The 26,562-nt window shown below is 41.0% G+C and overlaps 1 protein-coding gene across 2 annotated transcripts; it reads left to right on the top strand.

Moving 5' to 3' along the window:
• The first annotated feature begins 920 nt into the window (after window positions 1-920).
• LOC311056958 (arf-GAP with Rho-GAP domain, ANK repeat and PH domain-containing protein 1) lies at window positions 921-26,556 on the top strand. Of its 2 annotated transcripts, XM_084073821.1 has the most exons (28): window positions 921-1,123; window positions 2,400-2,479; window positions 2,775-2,833; window positions 6,520-6,946; window positions 7,028-7,182; window positions 7,273-7,389; window positions 8,134-8,341; window positions 8,912-9,034; window positions 9,924-10,034; window positions 10,925-10,985; window positions 11,498-11,618; window positions 12,144-12,301; window positions 12,610-12,716; window positions 14,871-15,070; window positions 15,648-15,733; window positions 17,481-17,663; window positions 17,986-18,054; window positions 18,516-18,618; window positions 18,833-18,883; window positions 19,156-19,285; window positions 20,137-20,236; window positions 21,523-21,724; window positions 22,509-22,554; window positions 22,664-22,875; window positions 22,991-23,200; window positions 23,722-23,827; window positions 24,640-24,787; window positions 25,051-26,556. In XM_084073821.1, the coding sequence occupies exons 2-28, from the start codon at window positions 2,400-2,402 to the stop codon at window positions 25,102-25,104; spliced, it is 3,627 nt and encodes a 1,208-aa protein (XP_083929947.1). In that variant the 5' UTR covers window positions 921-1,123; the 3' UTR covers window positions 25,105-26,556. The 2 variants fall into 2 exon arrangements, with proteins under 2 accessions (XP_083929947.1, XP_083929946.1); XM_084073820.1 differs by having other exon boundaries at window positions 6,520-7,182.
• Window positions 26,557-26,562: the final 6 nt, after the last annotated feature.

Below are 26,562 nucleotides of genomic sequence, written 5' to 3' on the forward strand. Positions count from 1 at the left end.
CGGTTTTACAATAAAAAGTACACTTATGGGAATACAGTACTTATGTCTCTCTGCATTTGATGTGTGTGTTTACCTTGCTTACTGTCGCTCTGGATAAAGAGTGTCTGCTAAAGGCTTACATTGTAAATTGGAATGAATCAGATTTACAGAAGTATGTTTCTTTACTTAAATAATTAAATTAATTGACAAGTTTTCTCTTCTGAATAAGGAACTAATTCAGACTTGATTAGTACTGATAGACCTGGAAATGACAAAGACAGAGATGAAAAGAAGACGAGGTCTAATACCGGCTTGGATTGTGACCACTGTTTCTCAACTTCGGATCCGGGAACCACCAAGGTCCAAATGGACGCGTCCCTTACTGGTCCATTTGGTTCCTTTTGTACACTGAGAGATAACACCGTTTACAGTGTAGATTGAGGTTCCATTTAATTCTATTCCATTTAAGAAAAAATATAAAATGGGGGTTTGTGGCCTAATGCATATAAAACTGTGAGCTTGTAGCTGTATCAGCAATGTTTGCTATTTTTGCACGACACTTGTACAAGGAAGTTCAACAAGCCGTTCATCAGACTGATCAATTTGGTCGATTATATAAAATCAACAATGTTTGTGTTGATTTGTTGATATTTAAAAAAAAATCTCCAAAACCACGCTCCTTGATTATTTGATTAATCACAACAAGTATAATCGCTAAGAAAATAATCATTTGATGCACATACATACTGTAACAACACATCTTGTTTTTGCCGAGTCACGTTTCAGCTCATCTGCATGAGAAAAGGCCAGTGGGCTGCGTTTTTCCACCAGAGCACATTTTTTACAGTGCAGGCACTGACGACATCATCAGGTAAGACAGGTGGATCCACGTGTTTACAGCTGGCTGACTGACAGATTCATTCACAGACAACAAAGACACGGAGAGACAAAACAAGCAAAGCAAACAAGCTCACAGACAAAGGGCGGACATACGGAAGAGTGGGAAGCTATAGGTTCTGATAACAACCCTTCTGAAGTGTACTACAAGGAAATCAGTTCTGACAGAGAAGTGGTGGCTGTGGTGTTTGTGTGGAAAAGGAAACCAAACTCTAAACATTGAGTGACAGCAGAAAAGATTAAAAAAGTAAGTAATAGAATCTTCCACTTTTTGTTATTCAACTCTATTTGAACAAGAATCAAGAATCAACAAGGTTTATTTCTCAATACTAATAAAGGTACTACAGGCAGCGAAATGCAACTGTGGGAAGGTCAGCAATACTATGCTAAAGGAAACATACTGCAACAACATTAATGACAATAATAAAAAATAAAGATACAATACTAACATAATGATATAGTGATAATGATATATAATATATCTTACTTGAGTAAGAACATATCTATAGTGAAAAGACTACTCAAGTACTGGCTTTGTATGTCATACGAAATACAAATTTGGCTGAATTATCTCTGAGCGAATGAAACAATTATTATAACATGCATTTCATAAGAATTGATAAAAAGTAAGTGGAATGTAGCCAAATCATTTGAAAAATGTAGACTACAAATATACTTGAGTAAAAGTCATAGGTATGTTGCATTAAAACTACTTAGAAGTACAATTTATTCAAAAGGTTTCTTAAGTAAATGTAACTGAATAACTCATTGCTACCCATCATGTATACCGATACATTTGTGTACATTGTGAGATATCAGTTTGAATAAGACACGCTTATTATTTCTACCTGACAGCCTCTGTGCTATTGATATTATAAATTAATGATTAATTATTAATATTAGTATATTGGCCTGGGCTGAGCGTGGCGGTCCAGGCACCCTAGGCTGCAATGCCAGCCTGACAGTGTGTTGCGGGTTCGAGTCCCGGTCCCGACGACCTTTGCTGCGTGTCACTCCCCATCTCTCTCCCCATTTCCTGTCAGTCTACTGTCCTATAAATAAAGGCATAAAAGCCCCCCCCCCCCAAAATAAAACAGTGTTATAAATATTAAAATAATAATAATATTAAAGCAAAGATCTTATAACATTAATTTTGCATTACTCAATTTGGTTGTGAATAGGCATAACTCAAATAGCAAAAAAAATCTGTGATGTCATTAAATCCTTGTCAGAGAGATCGATTCTATTCTTCTTGACTTATAACAACTCCTGATAGAAATGTGTCGTACAAGTGTGTACGACACACTTAACAAAATGGTTAAATCTGTCTGTGGGTTTTATAAAAACTAAACCAATTTGAGAACCCCTGAAAAGTAACAGTGATAACAACAGTTATTTGTGGTTTTTAACAGGTTCCTGGTTTAGCCATAAACCACTAATAAATTCTCTTCCCTTGGCCTGCCTCTCCCTCTCCCTCTCCCTCTCCCTCTCTCTCTCTATCTCTCTCTCTCTCTGTGCCACAGATGTCTTCAGATCTTCCTGTTCCAAAGCCAAGAGCTCGATATAAAAGAGACAGAATGAACAGTCAGCAGTCACTAGAAAGGTCCAAACACTATTTATTTACATGTACACAACACTGACTTACTGGTGAAATTGATGTCTATAGTACTGGTAGTCTAGTCAAGTACACTATAAGTAGCCTTTAGTGCACTAAATACATACACACAATTGAAAATGCAACACAATTGCAAATTGATCAAATAGATGATTTTCAAAAAACGTTCTTACTTAAATTAGTTTTTTAATGCAAATGTGTAAACAAGGCGTATTATTGGGCACAATTATTGATTGAATTATTGAGTCACAGAAACCTTATATGTCCCCTGTCTATTTCACAGTGACCTGACTGGTGATATTTTGCAGCCTGCCTCATCTAATGGTGTCTATAGCAGCACAGGTACAGTATATAAAATACAAACAGAACACAGCACAGCACGCACGCACGGACGCACGCACGCACGCACGCACGCACGCACGCACGCACGCACGCACAAATATTTCCATGTAATATTTTTAGAAGAAAAAGACTTTTGCACACCTACGGAGACGGACAGGTGCGTCGGAGTAATGAACTTGAAGAGGAAAAAGTCCCGCACACGGGTCTTCACTTACAAAAATGCATTAATAGTCTCTCCCAGACTTGGATTGTGATGCACTTATTATACACATAAAGACACTAATTTCACCAACTGTTCCCTAAATATATCCCTTCAGTGAGAGTTGGGGGCATGGCAGGCCTGTTGGCAGTAACAATCAGCTGGTCTAATGTTAGTAGCAGAGCATTTAGACTCCGTCTTGTTTGTCTATTGCCTTGGAGTCAAACAAAACAAAAAAAATATGCTTCTTTACCTTACACAGTGTTTAATCTATTAATCTCTATCATTCATGTCCATTCTAGAGACACAGGAATATATGTTGCATGTGTTGTCTTAGGCTTTAAAGCCTTACTGTAAATCGCTCTGGATTAAGAGCGTCTGCTAAATGCCTAAACTGTTGTACTCTTAACTATGAATTGCTTGTACTGCGCACATAAGCAGCTGGACTGGCGACTAAAATGTCTCAGTCGGTTCCCTATAAATTATGCATTCCAGCATTCCAAATGTCAATGATAACAGTTGTCAGGCTGGCAAGCATGATTGTTAACAGTGTCAGCCACCATTCTTGTTCTCTCTAGAGCTTAAAGATAATGTCATGTCATGCCAGCTAGTTGTCACGCTACAGAGGAGCTGGAGAGTCACAAATAACCAGTCCACTAGTTACTCTAGCCTGCCAGCTTTACCTACTATACGTACGTATTTATACTTACTGAAGTGCATTCTGTTTTAGACATACAGTAAGAGCAGTGGACCTGAAATAATTTAGTTTACATTACAAAGTGAATTCATGGAGTATTTAATGACAGCATCTCATCCAGATATGCAGTAAATTGTAGCAGAGTACATGGCAGAAGTCACATACCTGTACCAAACCAACCCTGTTGCATACAGTAGCTTTAGCAGAATTATGAAACCAGCTCGGCTGGTTAAACAGCTGAGAGTAATGGAACAGTGCCATGTGTGACAGAGAAGCTAATTTGAGAGATGACACCCTAATTGAGGGTTATCAATTCAGAGCCACAGGCAATGTGAAAAAATCACAGCAAAGTAACCTAAAGCTCTGGAACAATGAGGGGTTCCACCGCGCCTCAAGCCAGCAAGGTTCAGGCTGGTCCGGTGCATCTCAGGAGCAGTAGCTACTCGTAGGGAATGGAGAAAGAAGGCACTGGAGAAAACTCGGACAATTGAAGCCTTTCTTTTATTAACAGGGTGCAGGCAAATAAACGTGACGTTTCGATGGCAATACATGTTCGTCCGGTCATCTTCATGACCTGACGAAGATGCATTCATTAACATCGAAACGATTTGCCTACATCCTGTTAATCATCTCACCTAAAGCTCTCTCAACAACTATATACTCTCTCAACATCAAATTCCCTTGAGCAAGGCATGTTGAAGTTGAGCCAGCTGGCCTGGTTGTTAGGTATTCTTGTGAGCTTGTTCATCAACTATTTTAACTATTTTTATAAAATGACTCTCGCCTTTTATGACATGCCCAAAATGGGAACACCAGGTTGAAAGTGGTTAACTTTATGTGTTGATAACTAGGCCTTGTTGAATAAGGACTGTGCTGAACTGAGTTCAATTTGCCATTAATGTGGCCTTAGTATGCTTTTGGTTGAATATGAACAAAACACCCTTGCAAGGGTTAACTTCTGAACAGTATTTTCATAAAACATTCAAACCGGTTTTGGCCAGACAAAGGTGATTATCCATAGAAAGACAGCTTTACGCAGGTGGTAATTTAGCCTTCTATTTTTCCATCTTGACTGATGCATGCCATCTCTCTCTCTCTTTCTCTTTCCTGTGTCGTGTGACTCAATTCCAATTTTCATTTGGTTGTTTTGAGCATGTGTATTGTCACAAACTAAAACTGATTGGCTTTTAACAACATAAGTCCTATTTTATACTTCGTCATACGATCACAACGTGTCGCGACGCGTTGTGAGATTGTAGATCGGGTATTTTCAAATAGCCTAGGTATAAAATAGGGCTAAAGTGGTTAATGTTTCATAATATCATAATTTATATCTGAAAAGGAACTAGTAACTAAAGTTTTCAAATAATTGGAGTGGAGTAAAAGTACAATATTTGCCTCTGAGCTGTAGTGGAGTAGAAGTAAAAGTATTGGAAATTGGAAATACTCTGGGAAGTAAAGTACAAATACCTCAAAATGGTACTACATTTACTTAAGTAGAGTACTTAAGTAAATGTAATTAGTTACTTTCCACCACTGACAGCTTCTGAACTATAGCCTTTAGTGCGCTGTCATTAGCATGAGTCATCATGTGTCATCATGATAATAACTCACTGGCATGCAGTTATAACCAGTTTAAGAAAAACACAGAGATTTAAGGCAGGCAAGGGTCCCTGGACACCACTTTGAGAACAACTGATTTAAGGACCGACAAAAATAATCTAAATTAGTCATTTTCGGCAATGAAAGTACAATTTCTAACCAAATAATTGTCTTGTAAATTCTATTAGCTCTTGGGAAATGTTGTATATGCAGTACACTGCTGAATTACAGACCAACCAAGTCTTAACCGTTGAAGTAATGGTTACTTTTACCTTATTAACTGACTGAGTATGCTGTCATACAGTATATTAAAATATACACAAAAATAACAAAGATGCTGTTAGAATTACTGTTTAAAAAAAAAATGCTGTATAGCTCTCTGGTGAAATATCAATTACAATGTCTTTTACATTGTGTTTTATATACAATACAAAAAGCCTAATAAGAAATATTAAATCATTGTGGATTTTAAGACTTATTGTCTATGCATCCCTATTTGTTTGCTGTGACTGATAACGTAACACTGTAATCCCTTTCAACCTGACATCCCTATTTTGGACATGTCATTATAGGCGAAATATTCAAACAGCATATTTTGACAGCAAATTTTGATTTAGTTTTAGTCATAGTCTTTTGAATAGAATTAGTTTCAGTCATATTTTAGTCATCTGAAATGTTTTGCTGTTAGTCTAGTTTTAGTCGATTAAATATCATAAGATTTTAGTCGACTATAATGTATTTTGGCGGTGCCTTGATGGCGTCGTAATGGCTGATTTTACACTTGGTTGCATGCTGTAAATAGCCGATCTACAAGCTCACAACGCGTCGCAGCACGCCTCGTTATGTGCTTGTAGATCTGCTATTTTCAGAACGCAACACCCGAGCGCAAAGTAACATAAAATGACTTCTACTGGATCTCTTCTCTCCACTAGTCCCTCACTAACATTTTGGTTTAGTTTTTATTTGTTGACAACATTTTCAGTATATTTAGTCATAGTTTTAGTAATCGTAGCTTAGTTTTTATTTTGTTTTGTCAGTAAAAAAGGTAGTCGCCGAACATTTTTCGTCATAGCTTTAGTCGACAAAATCAACACTGGTTGAGTGCTTCCATTCAGTTCTCGTTGGAATGATCAGCATAACATGTGGTGTTTTTAAGTCCTGAACTTTTCCTCCATCCTTCTCTCTCAGGAATCGATTATCCTCTTCCTCCTTTCATCAACGGGTCGGACCCAGCCAACCTCAGCCTGGCTAGCGTGGCAAACCTCATCTCATTCAACATCCCCAGTCTGGCTGGAGTTGCTAATTCCATCGCCGGCATTCCTACCAACCCCCCATCCGCTGCCGCTACGCCAAGCCCAGGTCCGCCTAGCTTAGATAGCATGGCTAGCAGTGTAGCAACTCATATACCTAGCTTAGCAGGGGTTGTTAACTCTGTCGCCAACCCTGCTACTGTTGCTAGCGCACCAACTCTTGACCCTGTTACTTCTGGCTCCGATGCACCTAGCTTAGACAACATAGTTAGCTCTTTGGCCACCCATATTCCAAGCTTTGCAGGGATCGTTCCCTGCCCCACAGTGGCCATGCCACCCAATGCCGTTCATGGCCCTAGTACCGATGCTTGGCCATACTCAGGTGCAGCTAGCTTCAATAGCTCCATACCCACCCATATGCCAGGCTTGGCAGGGGCTGCTAGCGTTGCTTACGACCCTAATGTTGCCATGTTTCATCATCCTAACCTGGGTCCTATGGCGGTCACAATGCCCTCAGTGACCATGCCCTCAACCACTGCTCCCACGAACCAGATGCATCGCCCTCCCTCTCTCCCTACGCCTGTGGCCGGCAGCCACACAGGTAAATCAATCAATCAATCAATCAATCAATCAATAAGAATAATAAATGAATAAGAATAATGATGATGATGATAATAATAAACCGTTCCAGATGTTGAGGCCTTGTCCAGGATGGTGATGGCTACATTGGACCCCTCCATGGACCAGACTGCGCTTCTGAACTTCCCACCTGCAGAGGGCCCCATCAGTCCTGGACCAATGGATGAAGGTATTGAATAATTAATTGTCTCTGCCAGGCCGAAAGCGTGGCCGAGACTATGTTTTGCACCCTGTCCCTCCGACCACCAGAGGCCGATTTTTGCAAAACAAATGTTTTAATATTACTCCTTCAGATTCTGTCCAGAAATCACGCAAATCAGTACACAGTATCTCTATAGTCATGTGATCAAGATGGATCTGTCCGATTTTTCATATTCCATCCTGATTGGCTAACATTGCATTGGCTTCCAAAGTCTGCAGGATTGGTCCGTTTTTAACAAAATGCCTCAAATCATGAACGCAGCACATCCTCACTAGGCCGAGGAAGAAATGGCACCCTTTTTGCATTGGCCTATTGTAGCGCCACCAGGAGGCCACAATAACCTACCTGACCTAGTGGAGAGCTGTGTTCCGAGGTGAACTTTTTCTAGTTATGCACTACTTTACTAATCCTAGAAGTGTTGCTTTTGGCAGTGGCTTTTCATGTCAATGACCAGCAGGGGGGAAAAAAGCAGATCTTTAAGCGATGCGACGCGTTGTGAGCTATTAGATCGTCTATTTTCAATATTTGGGGTTAAAATGGTTGAACTGATTTTGATGCTATAATAAAGCATAAATTATTAACTACTTTTGCAGGGGACTCCCTGGAACCCACTCAAGGACCCCTGGGGGTCCCCGGACCGCAATTTGCGAACCACTGGCTTTTGGCTCCTATAGCTGTCTGACCCCTACTTGTTTTCTGTGCTTACTGTAGCTTCCAGTCCCTCCCCCATGACCATAAAAGGTCAGGATCCCTACATCACTGTGCTGGCCAGTTGGGGCGGTGAAGAGGAACCCGACACCGAGTCGTCCAACGAGGAAGAAGATTCAGGAGCTGTCCCTGCCTCCTCTGAAGCTGATAGGCCGACGTCAGGAGAACTTGAAAAAAGTCCTGTCCCGCCTTGTACTGCCAACACCAATGGGTAAATAAAACAGATAGGACAGCGATTCCCAACATGTGGGCTGGGGCCCATTGCAAATTTGCCCCAAATAATTGGCAAAATACTGAGAATGTATTGATAATATAATAAGCTTAATATAAGAAAAATTAATGTAAAAAATGTCATGGTAGATGATCCAAGCCGGAACACAATCGATTGATTGATCATAAAAATGAGCATGCTCTGAAAATGAATGCATGTGGTCCACCCATCTGGCCACTTAACACGGCAGCTGAACGGCTGCCGTGTTAAATGGGCAGATGGGTGGGTCTGGTTCTGTCGCTGTGACACACTGTCTATCTATAAAAGAAAACTTTTATGCAAGGCTTTTGAGATTTTTATGTTGAGAAAATGTTGTGAACCACTGTCTGTATGTTTCCATGCATGTGTGCGTGTGTGTGTGTGTGTGTGTGTGTGTGTGTGTGTGTGTGTGTGTGTGTGTGTGTGTGTGTGTGTGTGTGTGTGTGTGTGTGTGTGTGTGTGTGTGTGTGTGCGCCTGTGTGCGTGTGTGTGTGCAACTACTGTAAATCACGTGCACCGTTTATGTTGCAGACCTCCAAGCGGCCAATCGGATCGCACGCGTCTGAAACCCTTACGGGCACCCCCTCCCCCTCCCAACACTGCCAACCAATCACAAGGGCAGGGCAATAATGCCCGCAAGCAGAAGACCCCGAGGTACACGCGCGCGCGCGCACACACACACGCACACGCACACGCACACGCACACGCACGCACACACACACACACACACACACACACACGCACAAACACGCGCACACACACACACACACACACACACACACACACACACACACACACACACACACACACACACACACACACACACACACACACACACACACACACACACACACACACACAGTTCCACTCAATGATCATGTCCACACACAAATTTATTTCACAGTCTTTCCCCTTTCTTTCTGTCTGACTGTGTGCCAGTATTCAAAACATTCGCATGCAGACCATGTTGACTCAGTGAGCTTGGTGTAGGGTTAAGATTAGGTTTAGGGTTAAACCACATGAACCCTGCTGGGGTTCCTATTTTGGGCATGTCATTATAGCCGAAAATTGTCAACTAGCTATAGGCCTATATGTGCTTTAATTCATAGTCCGTCATATTCCGGTGTCGTGCGGCAAAAATAGCCAATCAACAAGCTCACATATACATACTGTATATGTGAACTTATAGAATGGCTATTTATGCCATGTGACACAATTAAACACAAGTATAATTCAGGTTTAAATGGTTAAAGGCATAGTATAACTTTGCCCTGTGTTTACATAACAAAACAATATCATAATTTCATCGAAGTACTCTCAACGAAGTATTCTCAACGCCTGTGTGTGTGTGTGTGTGTGTGTGTGTGTGTGTGTGTGTGTGTGTGTGTGTGTGTGTGTGTGTGTGTGTGTGTGTGTGTGTGTGTGTGTGTGTGTGTGTGTGTGTGTGTGTGTGTGTGTGTGTGTGTGTGTGTGTGTGTGTGTGTGTGTGTGTGTGCGCGCGTGCGTGCGTGCGTTTGCGTGTGTTTGCATGTCTGGCCTCCAGGGCTGCGACAATTCGTGTGTCAAGAAAGAAGGGAGGTTCGACTACCCAGCAGGAGGTGAAAAAAAGTGACGTGTCCCAAACCAGTTGGCTGGACGTGTGGAAAGGATTCAGGTATGACACATTACATTACATTACATTACATTACAGTCATTTAGCAGACGCTTTTATCCAAAGCGACTTACAATAAGTGTATTCAACATAGGTAGGGAACGAAAACTACTAATCACCAGAAGTGTTAAGTGCATTTCCTGCAAAAACAAGCAATCCAAGAGTATACCTAGCGCTAAGGTAAAAGTGCAATATATCAGCTACCTACTTTCTTAAACAGATGAGACAAAAATGGCAAAATCAAATGAGCACGAGCTAAAACAAATAAGTGTATCGACTAAACAAGATCCAATAAAACAATACACACAACACACAGATATATACAGACAAGCAGTAAGATAGATAAGATAAGATATAGACATTACATAGTCTGATACATATACTGTAGATCAGGGGTCTTCAACGTTTTTCAGGCCAAGGACCCCTTTGCTGAGAGAGATGAAGCAGGACCCCCCCCCCCCCACTACATACTGTATACGATTGTGCCGCAGATTAGACTTTTTCATTGTTTTCATAGATAGCTTCATAAACTTGTTTGACAGCACTATCATGTTGGATTCATGTTAAATGTATTTTCAGATATTTAACCACCTAAACCCCCAATACTTAGTAAAGCCTTTCACTCTGTTGTTGGTCTTCTCTTTTTTTCCCTCTACACCAAAACTGTAGATCTGCCATTTTCGGCTAAGGTTCCCCTCAGAATAGGGATGCTAAGGTTAAAGTGGTTAATGTAAAAAGAAGTATCCTATCACACAAAGATTTGGCGGCCCCCATCTAGTAACTCTGAGGACCCCCTAGGGGTCCCGGACCCTCTGTTGAAGACCCCTGTTATGGTGCAAATACTTACAGCCGAGATGTAATTGTTTCCATTGTCCGTTGCATTGGTCCTGCAGACACAGTGTCCTCTGGGCAACGCTGGACGGACAACTCATGTCTCTGTGGAAGAAGCGCACAGTGAGTACATTTCTCTGGGTGTGTCTCTGACACTTTGTCTAAAACTAAGTAATTCTGGGCCATTACATTTTTATGCTTTAAAAATAACCATTGTGGTACTCTATTCTTTTTTCTTTTTTTTTACATCGGACCATAATTCTGTAATTGCCCACATGGTTCTGCTTTAGTGCAAACCCGAAATGAAGTGGCCACGCACAAACTACTTAAAATATTTTAACAAAAACCTTTACTTCATATGATACATTTAAAGTGCATGTTCAAGGTAGATCTTTCAGCTTTTATATAGTTTTTGGTGAGTATAGTCTTGCGTCATCATTTCCAGTGACATAGAATCACAAGTCAGTCTATAAAAGCCATATGGGTTGTATCTTAAATAGTGTACTGTAACCCTAGCCATAGAAACATAACTGAAATGCCCATTAAAACTACTGTGTCCCTTTAAAAAAAAATCTGAACCGGCTTTGCCTTCTGGTCCATGACTGTCCACCAACAGTTTTGTTTTGCCTTTCCAGGATAAGTTCAGTGAGGTGGTGTTCCATGTCTCCAATATCACCAACATAAAGAAGCAGGACAAGGGACGATTTTCCATCTACTTCAGGAAGAAACACTATGACTTCATGGCCCACAGTGATGGTAGGAGATTCTATTCTACTGGGTTCTATTCTAGAGATTCCATAAAATAAAAAAAATTGTGACCTCTTTTTTTAAAATAATGCCAGTCTTTAAATTGTTTAAATAGTTTGACAAACTCACTCCCCATTTTCCGCCGCAGTCTGAAAACTATCACCTCTGCAGACTCCACCTCACCAGCACTCTTCTCTCCTTGCATCATGATTTGTCGCCTATTTTTGATAGTTTCTAGTTATACTATGAAGATGTATGTTGGTTACTTGTTCAAACATGCTATGACATGTATGTTATATACAGTAGATAGTACTGTTTTCCTTGACCTTTAAAGGTCAATTCTGTTATTTAGATGTTCGTATAAGACAGATGCTAGGTTTGATGTTTACCTTGTATCACTTTACTTACATGACCATTTAACATTTAATATAATTTGCTCTAATCTTGCAATGTGTCGCAAGAGCGTCTGCTAAATGTATAAATTGTTATTGTAAATTAAAGAATATAACATTTGCTTTTTTCCCCTCATTCTAGCGGTGCAAGAAGCCTGGGTATCTTCTCTCCTCGCAACTCGTGGCCAGGCTAGCCCCACCCCTCCAGAACTCCATCGGCCAATCACTATCAAGGATCCTCGAAGCCGAGCATATGCTGCTATCTGGGGTCATGACTTCTGGGTTTACCATAATAAGGAGGTAAATACACAAGAACACAATGTTTTTAAACAATTAAAGTTGCCATTGTTGTTGGTTAAAAATAATTGTCTGTATTCTGTGTATGTTCTTGAAGGGTTAGATGGATAGTAAGCTTTTTGGAACCTTCTTAACCCATCTTAGGTCTCCTTTATTCCAGGGTTTAGAAAAACATAAATACAACTTTTTATTTTAAGTTGTATTTACATAGTCAATGAACAGCAAATGCAATTGATGACTGAACATATGTCACCATTGCCATAATTATTTTTTTTGTGGTGGGGCTACCCATTGTTTATGTTTGTTTCCAGGACTACCAGTTGGGTGTAGGTTCCTTCTTCATTTCACTGAAGGTGGCATCAGTGAAACAGACCGGAAAACACAGCTTCAGCCTGATGACTCCATACAAAATATTCAAGTACGTGTAAACATACAAGCTACCTCGGTCTATTTAGTTTTTTCTCACCTCATCTCATTTCTTCTCAGGTTTCGTCATCGTTCTTCTGTTCTCTTTATTTGGTGTTCTCTTTTATTTTCTCCTCCTCTCTTCTTAATCATCGGGTTTTCTTTTATCATTACTTCTTTTTAATATGTGTCTTTTCTTCTGTCGCGACTGTGCCTTCCTTCTCTGTGTGTGTGCTCTCCTGTCTGCCCTGGCCAGTAAATGCCCTTCTGATTCCCCCATGTGTGTCCTGCAGTCTGCTCCACCAGCTGTCCCCCATCACCTCGTTATTCATGTATTTAGCCTGTGCCTTGTGTCTGTCCCAAATGCTTGTTCATAGTTCATCATCTCTTAGCTGCAGTTCTGATATCTTTAATATCTAGAATCAAGAATTTAGGCATTTAGCAGACAGTTCACCCAAAGGAATTACTTATTTTCTATCAATTACACACCCCATGAAGCATTGAATTCATGGATATTTTTTTGTTTTTGGCGCATTCCCAAGCCAATAATTTGATTACCAGAGGAAAGATGCTAATGTAGTTTCCTTTGAGTCTGTTATCTGTTAAATCTGTTACTTTTCAGGATTCAAATTCAAAAACAGCAAAAGTAGCAGCTCTGCAAGCTCAAAACGCGCCACTTAGCGCCGTGCTTCGACCTGATCTGCTACTTTTGATGCTTTTGTGTGATCCTGTAGTATGATCAAGTAGGGTGTTACTGTTGTTCACAGTGACACTGACCTCTCTGCAGAGGCCAGCACTTTATGGTAGGGCAGGGCCTAACTACATAAAGTGCTGCCATAAAATGATGGCCTACCAGGTAGACATTTCCCCTGCTCACTGCCTGCATGTGTGCTGTCTCTACAACATTTTAAAACGTGAATTAGCGACAGAAAATTGTCGATAATTCATCTTCAACTATTAGTTATTTTATGAACCATTTTGTTTGTAAAATGTATTAAAACAAATATTACTATAGTTATGATCATACACACATTGCAAAATTGGCCGGGCCACACAGACCACTTACACTAAGACCACATAAGGCATTGCATGGCGGCACTCAGGGAGTGACCCAGATCTCAGCCAGATTTCTGGGCCACATATGGCCCATGACATAGCCAGATCTCGGCCAGATTTCTGTGCCACTTATGGCCCATGCATGACATGGCCAGATCTCAGCCAATTGTATGACCTTAGCTGGCCCTCTTCTAGCCCTATATGTTGGACACGTTTCAGCACTGGTTCCATCCAGATAACAGCCTCAATTAGACCACTGTTTCCCAAACAGTGGGTCGCGGACACGTTTGTGGGTCACTGCTTGCACAGTTTGTCACTGACACTTTCATTTGTTTTTGGGGCGGGACACTGTGAGGACACTGTAACCTCTGGTTGTTCTTGTTTGTCTGCATAGTGCAGGATAGTTGTATATAGCCTAGGTCAGTGGTTTTCAACCAGTGGTCCGGGGACCACCAGTGGTCCTTGGAGGGGTACCAGGGGGTCCCCAGCAAAGTTAGTTAGTTAGTTAGCGTCACAATCATTTTTAACCACTTAGCTTTGGCTATTCAAAAATAGCAGATATAGTGCGTGCCGCCCTATGAGCTTGTAGATCCGCTATTTTTGAAAAACCTTGAAAAAGTGTGCATATCTTTGAAAATACATATTTTTTAAAGCGAACATTTTTAACTTAAATCTTTGCTTCTGGGGGTCCCTGGCACAACATATTTTCAAAGGGGGGTCCGCGGCCAAATGTATATCAATTTAATTTAGGGGTCCTTGGCATGAAAAAGGTTGAAAACCACTGGCCTAGGTGTATTCTTTTGTATACTGTTTGATGGTGCTTCTTATTGTTATTTCTTACCTCTGTATTGCTGTATGACAGTACTTTCCTTACTCTGTATCTGTAACTTTGTAACTCTTAACTGCTGTGCTGCCTCTGGGCGACTGCGGGATCAATAAAGGTATCTATATCTGTCTGTCTGTCTGTCTGTCTGTCTGTCTGTCTGTCTGTCATAATTTTGCTTTCTTGCTCTGATTCTATTTCCTTCCTTTAGATTTCGCTTTCCTGGAATTTCTCCTCTGTCTCTTTTAATGATCATTACTCGACTCCGCAACTGTCTTCCTGTTTCAGTTTTTCTGTTGAGTCGTCCAAGGACCTGCCTGTCTGGCTGGACCGCCTGAACTCCACCATCCGCAGTGCCCTGTCCTGCAGCCAGGTGGCGCAACGGCTGTGGGAGAGCCCCTTTAACAAGGTCTGTGGTGACTGTGGAGCGGCGAACCCTGAATGGGCCTCCGTCAACCTGCTCCTGCTCCTCTGTGAGCCATGTGCCGGTAAGAGTTATAGGATCCCAACCAGCAACCCCATTTGGCTGCATATGACTGTCAATGTTAAAAGATTCTATCAGTGCTTTGCTTGACTTACATATAGGAAACACAACCACACATTTCAATGGAGAGATTGTGGTGCTATAACAACACAAATATTAAACTATATCCTTGTTAACTACGTAGATTTATTTTGTTCTTCAACTAACCTGTTTCCTCACTTCCCTTTCAAACTGATTCCTGCATTCCAACTGAACCACAGGTTTCCATTGGAATTCCAACCAACCAGTTTGACCATAAACAGATAAATAATACCTTAGTGGCCAGCTGCCAGAGGTGATCTGTAATACTTTATACTGTTAACAGTGGCCAGCTGCCAGAGGTGATCTGTAATACTATAAGATAGCTGGCTAAGAAATCCATCAGGTAAATTAAAGATTGTCTGCATCATTAGGTTTACAGAGCAATCTCTATCTCTCTCTCTCTCTCTCTCTCTCTCTCTCTCTCTCTCTCTCTCTTTCTCTCTCTCTCTCTCTCTCTCTCTCTCTCTCTCTCTCTCTCTCTCTCTCTCTCACACTCACAGGGCAGCATCGTGCAATGGGCAGTAGTGTGTCCAAAGTTCGGAGCCTCAAGTTGGATGACAAAGTCTGGACTGAACCACTAATACAGGTGAGGGTGAAATTGATTGGGCTGTACCATCTGTAGGCTGTAGGCCCGATGGAGGGGAAAGGAACTGGGTGGAATAAAGTGTTCCTTCCATGCGCTGCGTCCTACCGGGGAAACTCCCCCTGTCAGGTGATAAGAAGCGGTCTGCTAACTCCTCATGCATTGAAGGAAGCATGAGCTCAGTTCGGGGCTCTCCCCAGGCTGGCAGAGGGAGAGTAGCGCCCAGAAGCATTGGCATTGGCACAGGGTGAAAAATGCCTTCCTGTCTCTTCCAATCTTTAATAAACAGAAACTACATTTTCAGTTGGTTTTCCAATTTCACTGATTTATCCGGTAACATTTGCTCATAAGGTATTAACGCTTAATTTATGATTACTTAATACATTATTTAAGTGTTAATTAAACGTTAATTCATCATGAATCCCTTGTAATTTCATCATTAATTAGCATCATTAGTTAATCATTAGTTAAGCAAAGTTACTTAATACATGATTTAAGCGTTAATTAAGCATTAATTAAGCATTAACAAATTAAGCAAAGTTACTTAATACATGAATTACAAGGAATTCATGAGGAATTCATGCTTAATTAATGCTTAAATAATGTATCAAGTAATCATAAATTAAGCGTTAATTACAGTTGAGCAAATGTTACCATTTATCCTGTATACTCTCTCCTGATGAATTCCATTTGATTTGATTTGAATAAATACAATTTGATTTGATTGGATTGGATAAAATTGGTATCCTATCCTGAAAATCCATTTTCTGTTTACTTAAAGGCATAGTTCACCCCTAAACTCAAAGACTCTCCATTGAGTCTCCCGCCAGTCATCAAATGATTGGCTTAGGAATTTGACAAAAACAAAACAAATCTCCATGAATTCAAGGCTTCATGGGGTGTGTAATTAATAGACAATAAGTAATTGTTTGGGTGAACTATAAGAGCTGGAGAGACAGGGAGACCCACTTAATTTGAGTAAAGGTTAGACACAGTGTGAGGAAGTTGAAGCATGGTTTTGGCGCGGTTAGGGTTGCGGTTGGTGAAGGCTAACAGAAAGCACTCGGGGTTAACTTCACCCTTGTGTTCTTGTGGTTTCATCTGGGATGCAAGTTGTGCGACCGGTGAATTGATACTCTTTGACAGAAAGCCCTGCAGGGCAAACGACTTCCATGCGCTCGCATGGCCTAGTATTACAGTTCACTGGTGCAGCCGTTGCCCGTTGGCACCGATCGAGCAACCTGCACAGACCTCGAAAGAAAACATGTGTACTAAACATGTCAATTAAGATTAATTATTAGTTAATAATCAGAAGCTTTGAATTTCAGGTCAAGATGACCAGGAGACTGTCAGCTTTTTGAAATTCCTTTTTCATTGGTAAAATATCATTTATAAAATATGTATTTATTTATTATATTTGTTCAAGTAAAGTACAGTGTGGAGACGGGGACAGAGTGGTGTAAAGTTCCATTACAGGTTTCCAACCGGAATCAAACCGAAGAGTGAAGACATCAACATTTATGTTCGATGGGAACATATTGCGTTACGTACAATTTTACAACATAATTAAAAACATTGACACGGAGGGAATCACAATGACTGTCAGTCTCCCTAAACATTCCCCCCCCCTCTCTCTCTCTCTCTCTCTCTCTCTCTCTCTCTCATATATCTTGCCAATTTAATTTATTTCTGTCTCCCCATATTAATCACAATCTCTGTCTCTCCTTCTCTGTCCCTCCTCCGCCCCCAGCTGTTTGTTCGCTACGGTAACAGGGTGGCCAATCAGATCTGGTCTCCAACCATCCCAGCAGCGGAACAACTGCTTCCCGAATCTTCCAATGAGCAGAGGACAAAGTTTATCTGGGACAAATACACCAGGGGGCGCTACAGACGAGCCCACCCTCTGGCTTCATCTCAAAGACTACTGAATCAGGTGTGTGTGTGTGTGTGTGTGTGTGTGTGTGTGTGTGTGTGTGTGTGTGTGTGTGTGTGTGTGTGTGTGCGTGCGTGCGTGCGTGCGTGCGTGCGTGCGTGCGTGCGTGCGTGCGTGCGTGCGTGCGTGCGTGCGTGCGTGCGTGCGTGCGTGCGTGTGTGTGTGTGTCTCTAGGGGAAGGATGTATATAACAACAGTCGTTAATCCATGTGTGTTCTGTAGTGTGCATACATAGGTAAGATTGTACAGACATAAAAGAAAATAGCAATTCATAAAGAAGAGAAAGTATTGTATAATGATGTATCTCTGTGTGTCTATCCAGAGGCTGTGTGAGGTTGTATCTAGTGACGATGTAGAAGAGACCATGTCCCTAATCTGCTCTGGAGCCAAGGTTTGAACACCGATCTTCTATCTATTCTATTCTATTCTATTCTAGCCTATAGATAGTATAGTCTATTTTACTCTATATTTTATAGTTACAGCTACAGAGGATGTGTAGGATATATGTAATGAAATCCCAAAAATATTTTTTATAAAATATATATATATTTCAATAAATGTAAAATATAATGTACACTTTAAAAATATATACGTTATTCAGCATGGGTAAGAGCTAATTCTTAAATTCAAGTTGCCATTTATAGATGTGCTACAGTGTTACATTGTTACAGTATAGTTGTTATGTGCCTTTAGTTTTGATGTACTACACTGTAGTATGTGTATGGATGAAGTAACTGTAGTAACTATAGTGCAACTTCATACAGTCTATAGTTTTGATGTACTAACTACACTGTAGTACGTGTATGGATGAAGTAACTGTAGTAAGTACAGTGTAACGCCATGTGTTTACAGGTGTGTCAGGGGGAAGAGACACAGGGTGGCTCTCCCACCTCTCTGGCTGAGAAGGCAGGACGAACCCTGCAGACTGAGCTGCTCAGACACAATGAATACACAGGTATACACACAGACTCACAGACACAGACACACACACACACACACACACACACACACACACACACACACACACACACACACACACACACACACACACACACACACACACACACACACACACACACACACACACACACACACACACACACACACACACACACTGTGATTTCTTCATGAATTGTTTTTTTTTGTCTTCATGTGATTTTTATTTCCAGAGGTCCCGCCCCACCTTCCTCAGTCGGCCGAGCGTGACTCCACCCCCTCAGGTATACAGGCCTACTACTGGATGAAACCGCTGTCTATCATACTGAATGAGCGTGTATTCAATGTCTGTATTGAGTGTATTCACATGTAACTCTGTCTGTGTATGTGTGTGTGTGTGTGTGTGTGTGTGTGTGTGTGTGTGTGTGTGTGTGTGTGTGTGTGTGTGTGCGTGCGTGCGTGCGTGCGTGCGTGCGTGCGTGCGTGCGTGCGTGCGTGCGTGCGTGCGTGCGTGCGTGCGTGCCTGCGTGCCTGCGTGCGTGCGTGTGTGTTGCAGATGCTGAGGAGGATGAGGAGCTTCATGGTAAACTGGAAGGCGATCGTTTCCTGTTCTCGTTAGAGAATGAATCTGCAGCCTGCGACGTCCTGGACCTACGAGAGGTCCTGTCTGTGTTCAGACTACACGGGTAAACACACTGCTTCATTTAATCACTTCAACCCTCTATAGACCCAAACAGTGGGAAAAGGCACACTGCAGATGTGAATGCTCAAAAGCAACATCTGGAGATGTGTTTCTGTTTGGCCACAAAAAATGTGGGGGAAGAAAGTGAAAGATTACCCTCGGTCTGACTAAACCACCCTCCAGTGTTGATTTTGTCGACTAAAACTATGACGAAAAATGTTCGTCGACTACCTTTTTTCACTGACGAAAACCAAATAAAAACGATAATAAAAACTAAGCTACTGTATGATGACTATAACTAAGACTATTTTGACAATTTCTTCAACAAATAAAAACTAGTCTAAAATGTTAGGGAGAAACGAGTGGAGAAGAGATCCAGTAGAACTAAAAGATACATCTATTTTATGTTTGGTTGCGCTCGGGAGTTGCTCTCTGAAAACAGCAGATCTACAAGCTCTCACTGTGACGCGTTGCTGCGACGGCTATTTTCAGCATGCAACCAAGTGTGAAATCAGCCATTACGACGCCATCACGGCACCGCCAAAATACATTTTAGTCGACTAAATCAACTGTACATTTAGGCGACTATAATCTTATGATATTTAGTCGACTAAAACTAGACAAAAACTAAAACATTTCAGATGACTAAAATATGACTAAAACTAAACAGAATTTTATTCAAAAGACTATGACTAAAACTTGGCTATCAAAATGTGCTGTCAAAATCAACACTGCCACCCTCTGTGTGTGTGTGTGTGTGTGTGTGTGTGTGTGTGTGTGTGTGTGTGTGTGTGTGTGTGTGTGTGTGTGTGTGTGTGTGTGTGTGTGTGTGTGTGTGTGTGTGTGGTTATCTAGACCCAGTCATGAGTTTGAGATGGTGACCCTGACAGATCGCATGATTTGTGCCTCTGACTCAGAGGAGGTGCTTCTCACTCACTTTTTCCACATCGTGAAGGTCAGTGGTGTAAAGTAACTAAGCACATTTACTCAAGTACTGTACTGAAGAACACTTTTGAGGAATTCTGACTTATGCTGGAGTATATCCCATTTTCAATACTTTTACTTCTATCTCAGAGGCAAATATTGTACTTTTACTCCATTGTAATTATTTGACAGCTTTAGTTACTCTATACTTTGCAGTTAGATTTGCATTTACATTATTATTACAAAACATGCATGAACCACTTCAGCCCTGTATACATATCAGCCATTTGAAAATAGCCGATCTACAAGCTCACAATCCGTTGCATCGCGACGCATTGTGAGCTTGTAGATCTGCTATTTTCAAAAGGATTTTTATACACGACGAACTTGTGAAATGGGACATTCTGCATAACGAGTACTTTTACTTTTGGTACATTTTCATGCCAATACTTTTGTACTTTTACTCAAGTAAATTTTGATTACCGGACTTTTACTTGTAACAGAGTATTTCTACACTGCAGTATTGATACTTTTACTTAAGTAAAAACATTTAGCACTTTTTCCACCACTGGTGAAGGTACAGAACCTTCTGTACCGTCTGCTCATGCCATGCATGCTTGTGCTGATGAACTGTATCATTAGCCCTTGTCGCTCATGCATTCAAATAATGTGAGCGCTCATACAGTAACGTATGTCGTGTGATAACATGCGGTACCTGTCATAACAAGTTAAGTAGCACTTTTAAGGTTAGAAATTCCATGTTTTTATTGCGTAGATTCTGTGCACCCTTAAAGCCACTGGAAAAATAAAAAACTGCTCGTTATTTGCATTTCTCACTGAAACAAGATTACAGTTACAGTTTACAGTTTAGGCATTTAGCAGACACTCTTAATCCAGAGCGATTTACAGTAGCCTAAGAAAGGACACAAGAAAATACATCATAATACATCAATACACGTAATACATCAAATGCATAAAAATAGTAATCTGATAATAAAGTTATACCTAAGTAAACCAATAATCTAATAATAACTACTGCATACGTAAACCAAGAACCTATCATCAGCCTACATTGAAACTATACACACTATAGGACACCAGGTCAACAATGACCTGGCATCTGTCTACATAACATGCTATCTAAGTTACATTTTAGCCTTTGCATAATCCTGCAAGCTCAGTTCAAGCCATTGTAAACAGGAGAACCAACTAAATAACCCATAAACTCTGTCATCCATCAATCCATCCATCTATCCACCTCCACACCTCTCCGTCAATCCATCCCTCCATCCATCAATGCATCCCTCTGTTCTGCAGGTGATTCTCTCAGGGGGCGTGTCAGAAGCAGAGCTAGGGGCGGTCCTCGCTTTGAGCAAGGTGAGCGTCATGGGAGTGGGCGGAGCCCTGGAGCATCCTGAAGCATGGGCCGTCCTCCACAAGGGCGGAGCTATAATCTACCCTGCTCCCATGGGTGCACAAGACCCACTGAGGTTGACAATAGACATGCAGAGATGTTACAGTGAGTACAAAGCACACACGTGCACTCGCACATGTTTCTGTTGGATATACATCTACAATATATATATGTGCTGCATTTGGTATTATATAAGCTATAAGATATTAACAAAAGCCACCAACCACACCAAAATGGGCCTACACTCCGAAGAGTGTACAAAATGAAACCAACCAGACCCTTAAAGGTGCATTTAGTTCCATTTGTACACTTTTCAGAGTTAAATTAACCCTGGACTTTACTGTGCAGCACAACTTTGTGACAACTTTGTGTTTGTAAAGTGTGGGTATCATACTAGCTTATTGAACCATCATTTGCAAATCCTGTGCTATTGAAAAACAAGACTTTGGCCTCTAGCTTAACTGTGGAAAATGTTAATGTGTATATGCAGTAAAGTTGATGTGTTTGGCACACATCAGTGGAACAACTGGTGCTGACTGATTAAAAAGGTGAGACTTTCACAGTAGGAACTTCACTGAGAAAGCTACGGTTCAGGATACTGACGAGAGGTTTCATTCTCAAAGAAACCCATGCATATACAGCATGTGTCATAAAGATCCTTACATCAATGCTTGGGTCAGTTGTTTTGAACCAACCAACTAAACAACCACCATTCTTGGAAGCTTAAAACATGCTATTTGGTAAAATTGTGAGAGTGACCAGTGAATTAAATGGTGTGCTTGGCCAGTGTGACCATTAGACTTAATGTTTTTCCTGCCCAAAATGCAGCTCTGACAACTACAAATAAAGGTCTATCTGTTGATCATGTTAACTTTCATCTCTCCTGAAGCAATGGATGCATCTGAACACACCATAGCTCTGGTGACTGGAGAAAGGTCTGCAGAAATAATAATAATAATAATACCAATATACACATAATAATAATAATAATAATGATATTAAATGATCCATTCCATGTTAAGTTAATGGTCCTTCCCATTCCAGGACTGTGTCCCTGTGTTTTGAAGAAGACCACAGCTGCCAGTCCTGGTTCAGCCAACTTCAGGACGTAGCCAGTCAGAACTCGTCCGCTCCCCCTAAGTCCCCCTCTCTGCTGCCCAAACGAGACTCTCTGTACCAGCTGATACCCAATGGCATCACCTGGGGCAAGGTGCCACCTGCCATTGAACGCTGCATCTCGCATGTAACCCAGCACGGTGAGTCAGTCAGTCTGTCTGTCTGTCTGTGAGTCCGCTTGGTAGCACATTACAGTATTATCTCCACATTCAAGTTTTGAATGTTGTGTCATTTGGATCGTGATGCTTGTCTCAGGCCTTAAGGTGGAGGGCGTGTACCGCCGCTGTGGCCTCGTCACCAAAGTCACCCAATTGGTGGAAGCCCTGATGACCTCGCCGAGCACCGCCCCTCTGGAGAAAGACGAACAGGGCATCCTGGACACGACCTCTGCCCTCAAGCAAATTGTCCGCCGGCAGGATTTACTCATACCACTGGACCAAAGGAAACTGTGGGTGGAGGCTGCAGGTAAATGCCCTCTTAACCACATGAGCGTTATATACTTCGCCCCATGTACAAAAGAAGCCAATCTAATAGCTCACAATGCCTCGCATTCACCCATTAAGACTGGGAAATCATCAGTCATTTTAGATTTTAACCACTTTAACCATTATCTTATACTTTGTCTATTCAAAAATAGCAGATATACAAGCTCATAGCGGCTATGAGCTTGTAGATGTGCTATTTTTTGAAAAGTCATTTTTTAACATTTTGAACTCAAATCTTTGCTTCTGAGGGATTCTACAAATGTCTTCTAACAGTTTCCCTATTTTGCCTAGTTTCCCTATTTTGGGCATATCATTATAGGACAAAATTAATAAATCATAATTAATAATAACAATTATGATCCTGACTCTGTAATAACATGACCAGAATAGGAACACCAGGTTGAAAGTGGTTAAAACAAAGCAGGTTTACTGGGTACAAATTAAACCATGTTTTCAATTCTATGATTCTATTTTATTATGATTTTAAATCTTCTTCCTCAGCTCTGACAGATGAGCGGGCCAGACTGAAGGCCTACAGGCGGTTACTACAGCAACTTCCCTGCGACAACAGAGCTACCCTGAACGCACTCTGTGAACACTTCTACATGTGAGACACACACACACACACACACACACACACACACACACACACACACACACACACACACTTACGCACACACAACGCACATGCATGCACACGCACACACACACACACACACACGCACGCGCACACACACAGTGGTGTAAAGTAACTACAGTAAGAACATTTACTTAAGTACAATTTTGAGGTATTTTACTTTACTGTAGTAAGTACTGAAGTATTTCCAATTTTCAATACTTTTACTTCTACTCCACTGCATCTCAGAGGCAAATATTGTACTTTTACTCCACTACAATGATTTGAAAACTTTAGTTACTAATTTAGTTACTTTGTAGATTTTGATTGTTATTACAAAAGTAAATGAGTACATTTACTTTTGGTGCTTTAAGTATATTTTGATGCCAATACTTTTGTACTTTTACTCAAGTACATTTTAAATACTGGACTTTTACTTATATTTCAGTACTTTTTTTCCACCACTGCTCACTTCTAAAAATTCTACAGATCTACAAGCTCACAACGCGTTGCAGTCTATTTTCAGCATGCAGCCAAGTGTAAAATCAGCCATTACGACGCCATCAAGGCAGCCAAAATACATTATAGTCGACTAAATCAACTGTAGTTTTATTCGACTAATCTTATGATATTTAGTCAAATAGATCTAGACTAACAGTAAAACATTTCAGATGACTAAAATATGACTAAAACTAAATGGAATTTGATTCAAAAGACTATGAATAAAACTGAATCAAGATTTGCTGTCAAAATCAACATTGCTTTGCCCCCTCCTCCTCTCCTGTCTTCTCTCTGTCCTCCAGGGTCCAGATCCTCAGTTCTGAGAACCGTATGACGTCTCATAACCTGGCTGTGGTTCTGGTTCCCACGCTGTTCCAGGAACTGGCCATGAACCCAGAGCTGGTCCGCCTCACCAAGGAACTCATCATCCATCGCACCTTGCTGTTCCTGGTATGTGTGTGTGTGCGAAAAGTGTTGAGGAAAAGTACCCAAATGTTTTACTTAAGTAAAAGTATCAATACAGCAATTTAGAAATACATTTTCAGTTGGGAGTCTGCGGCCAAATGTATATCAATTTAGGGGTCCTTGGCATGAAAAAGGTTGAAAACCACTGTTTTAAATGAAGCATGCACATTAACAAAGGAAGAAACTCCCCTGAAACTAGACAAAAGCTGTAGTATTCTTAATGCCATGTATGCCATTCCTCTCTACAGAGCCCTGGGAATGACCATGCAGTGGAGGGAGAAGAACAGATCACAATCTTCTAAGATCACCAGATACGGCACTGAACAGGGGAGGAGAATATCCAAGAGAAAGAGAAGAGAAATGGAGAGGATGAATGTGACTGTCCATGCACTGAGTGGGCTGTACAGTATATATATATACACAGTATATTCTATAGCAGTGGAGGTTAGGAGTAACATTTACAATTGAGCCCTTTAGCTCTTCTGCCAATGCAACTAAAATATGAAAATATGAAAATCCCTCTATCTATTCCATGATACTTACACAACATAACCTGAACCAAGGAGCACGACAGTCAGTTACAGAATGTCCTAGAAATATATTGTTTTTAGACAGACGTGCCAGTCTGAAACATAAGATAGCAGTTAATAGGATTTCGGTCAAAATAGAGGCCTTCAGAATCCCCTTGAATAAAAGCAGATCCAAAACAACAAGTGGTAGTTGCGTTGGCCGAGGGTGAGCAGCACTCTAAAGGCCAGTCCACACCAATGATTCGCGACGCAACTCCTTGCAACATGCAACACCTTATATACTTGCAACCATTATCCCAAATGGCAGTTGCAAGGAGTTGCATTGGTGTGGACTGGCCTTAAAACGGTTTTGTTGCAAGGAGTTGCGTTGGTGTGGACTGGCCTTAAGAAAGCAAGCAAATGAGCTAAAGGTCCCTTTTTAAATGGGGCACTCTATTAATTGTGTATGCAATTGTTTGAGAATGGAAGCATGGAACTGAGGCCAATGGTCGGCCACCAGCAACTGCAAAGAGTTTGATTTTCATTTATCTGGTGTGCTTCACCTATTTCTCTTTTGTATTCAAAAAGTGAGAGAGGGAATAATTGTATTCTTTCTTTAAGTGCGTAATAAGGCCAGTACGGCCAGGTGATTCATTTGAATTGTCTGCATTTGTTTTTTCTTCTGCAAAATAGTTGCTGAAACCAGAGGCATCATTTCAGAAGAAACTAGAGGGTGGCAAAAAAGCGACTACTTAAGCTCCATTTCAAAAACTGATCTACAAGCTCACATTGTGTCGCGTCATGACTCGTTGTGAGCTTGTAGATCTATTGCAGCTATTTTATGAAAACAACGAGACAAGAAAGCTTGTGTCTATGACGTGTGTCACATGTCACAGGTTGATTGATGGGCGTGAATTGACGTGCAACCAGTGTCGAACTGCAGAAAATATGCATAAAATAATTTAAATTTGAGGTTAAATGCGATGCTAGGGGGTGGCAATTGCCATCTGCTGGGGTCCCAAATGATGCATGGCTGAAACTATAACTATAAGAATGTGAGAGAACACAGGATCTTTGCATCCCCATATTATTGTACATACCCTGGTTATTGTAAGGTTATTGTCTTTCAAGATTTTCTTAATGGTTTTAAAACTACAACGTACGTAAGTTTTTTGTCTCTCCTGAGTGAGGTAATTGCAATGATGTCCAAAAACTACAATAAACATGGCGGTGAATCTAGTTCAATCCAGT

Source organism: Gymnoscopelus microlampas (genome assembly GCF_963454915.1).
Source record: "Gymnoscopelus microlampas genome assembly, chromosome: 12".
Lineage (NCBI taxonomy): Eukaryota > Metazoa > Chordata > Actinopteri > Myctophiformes > Myctophidae > Gymnoscopelus > Gymnoscopelus microlampas.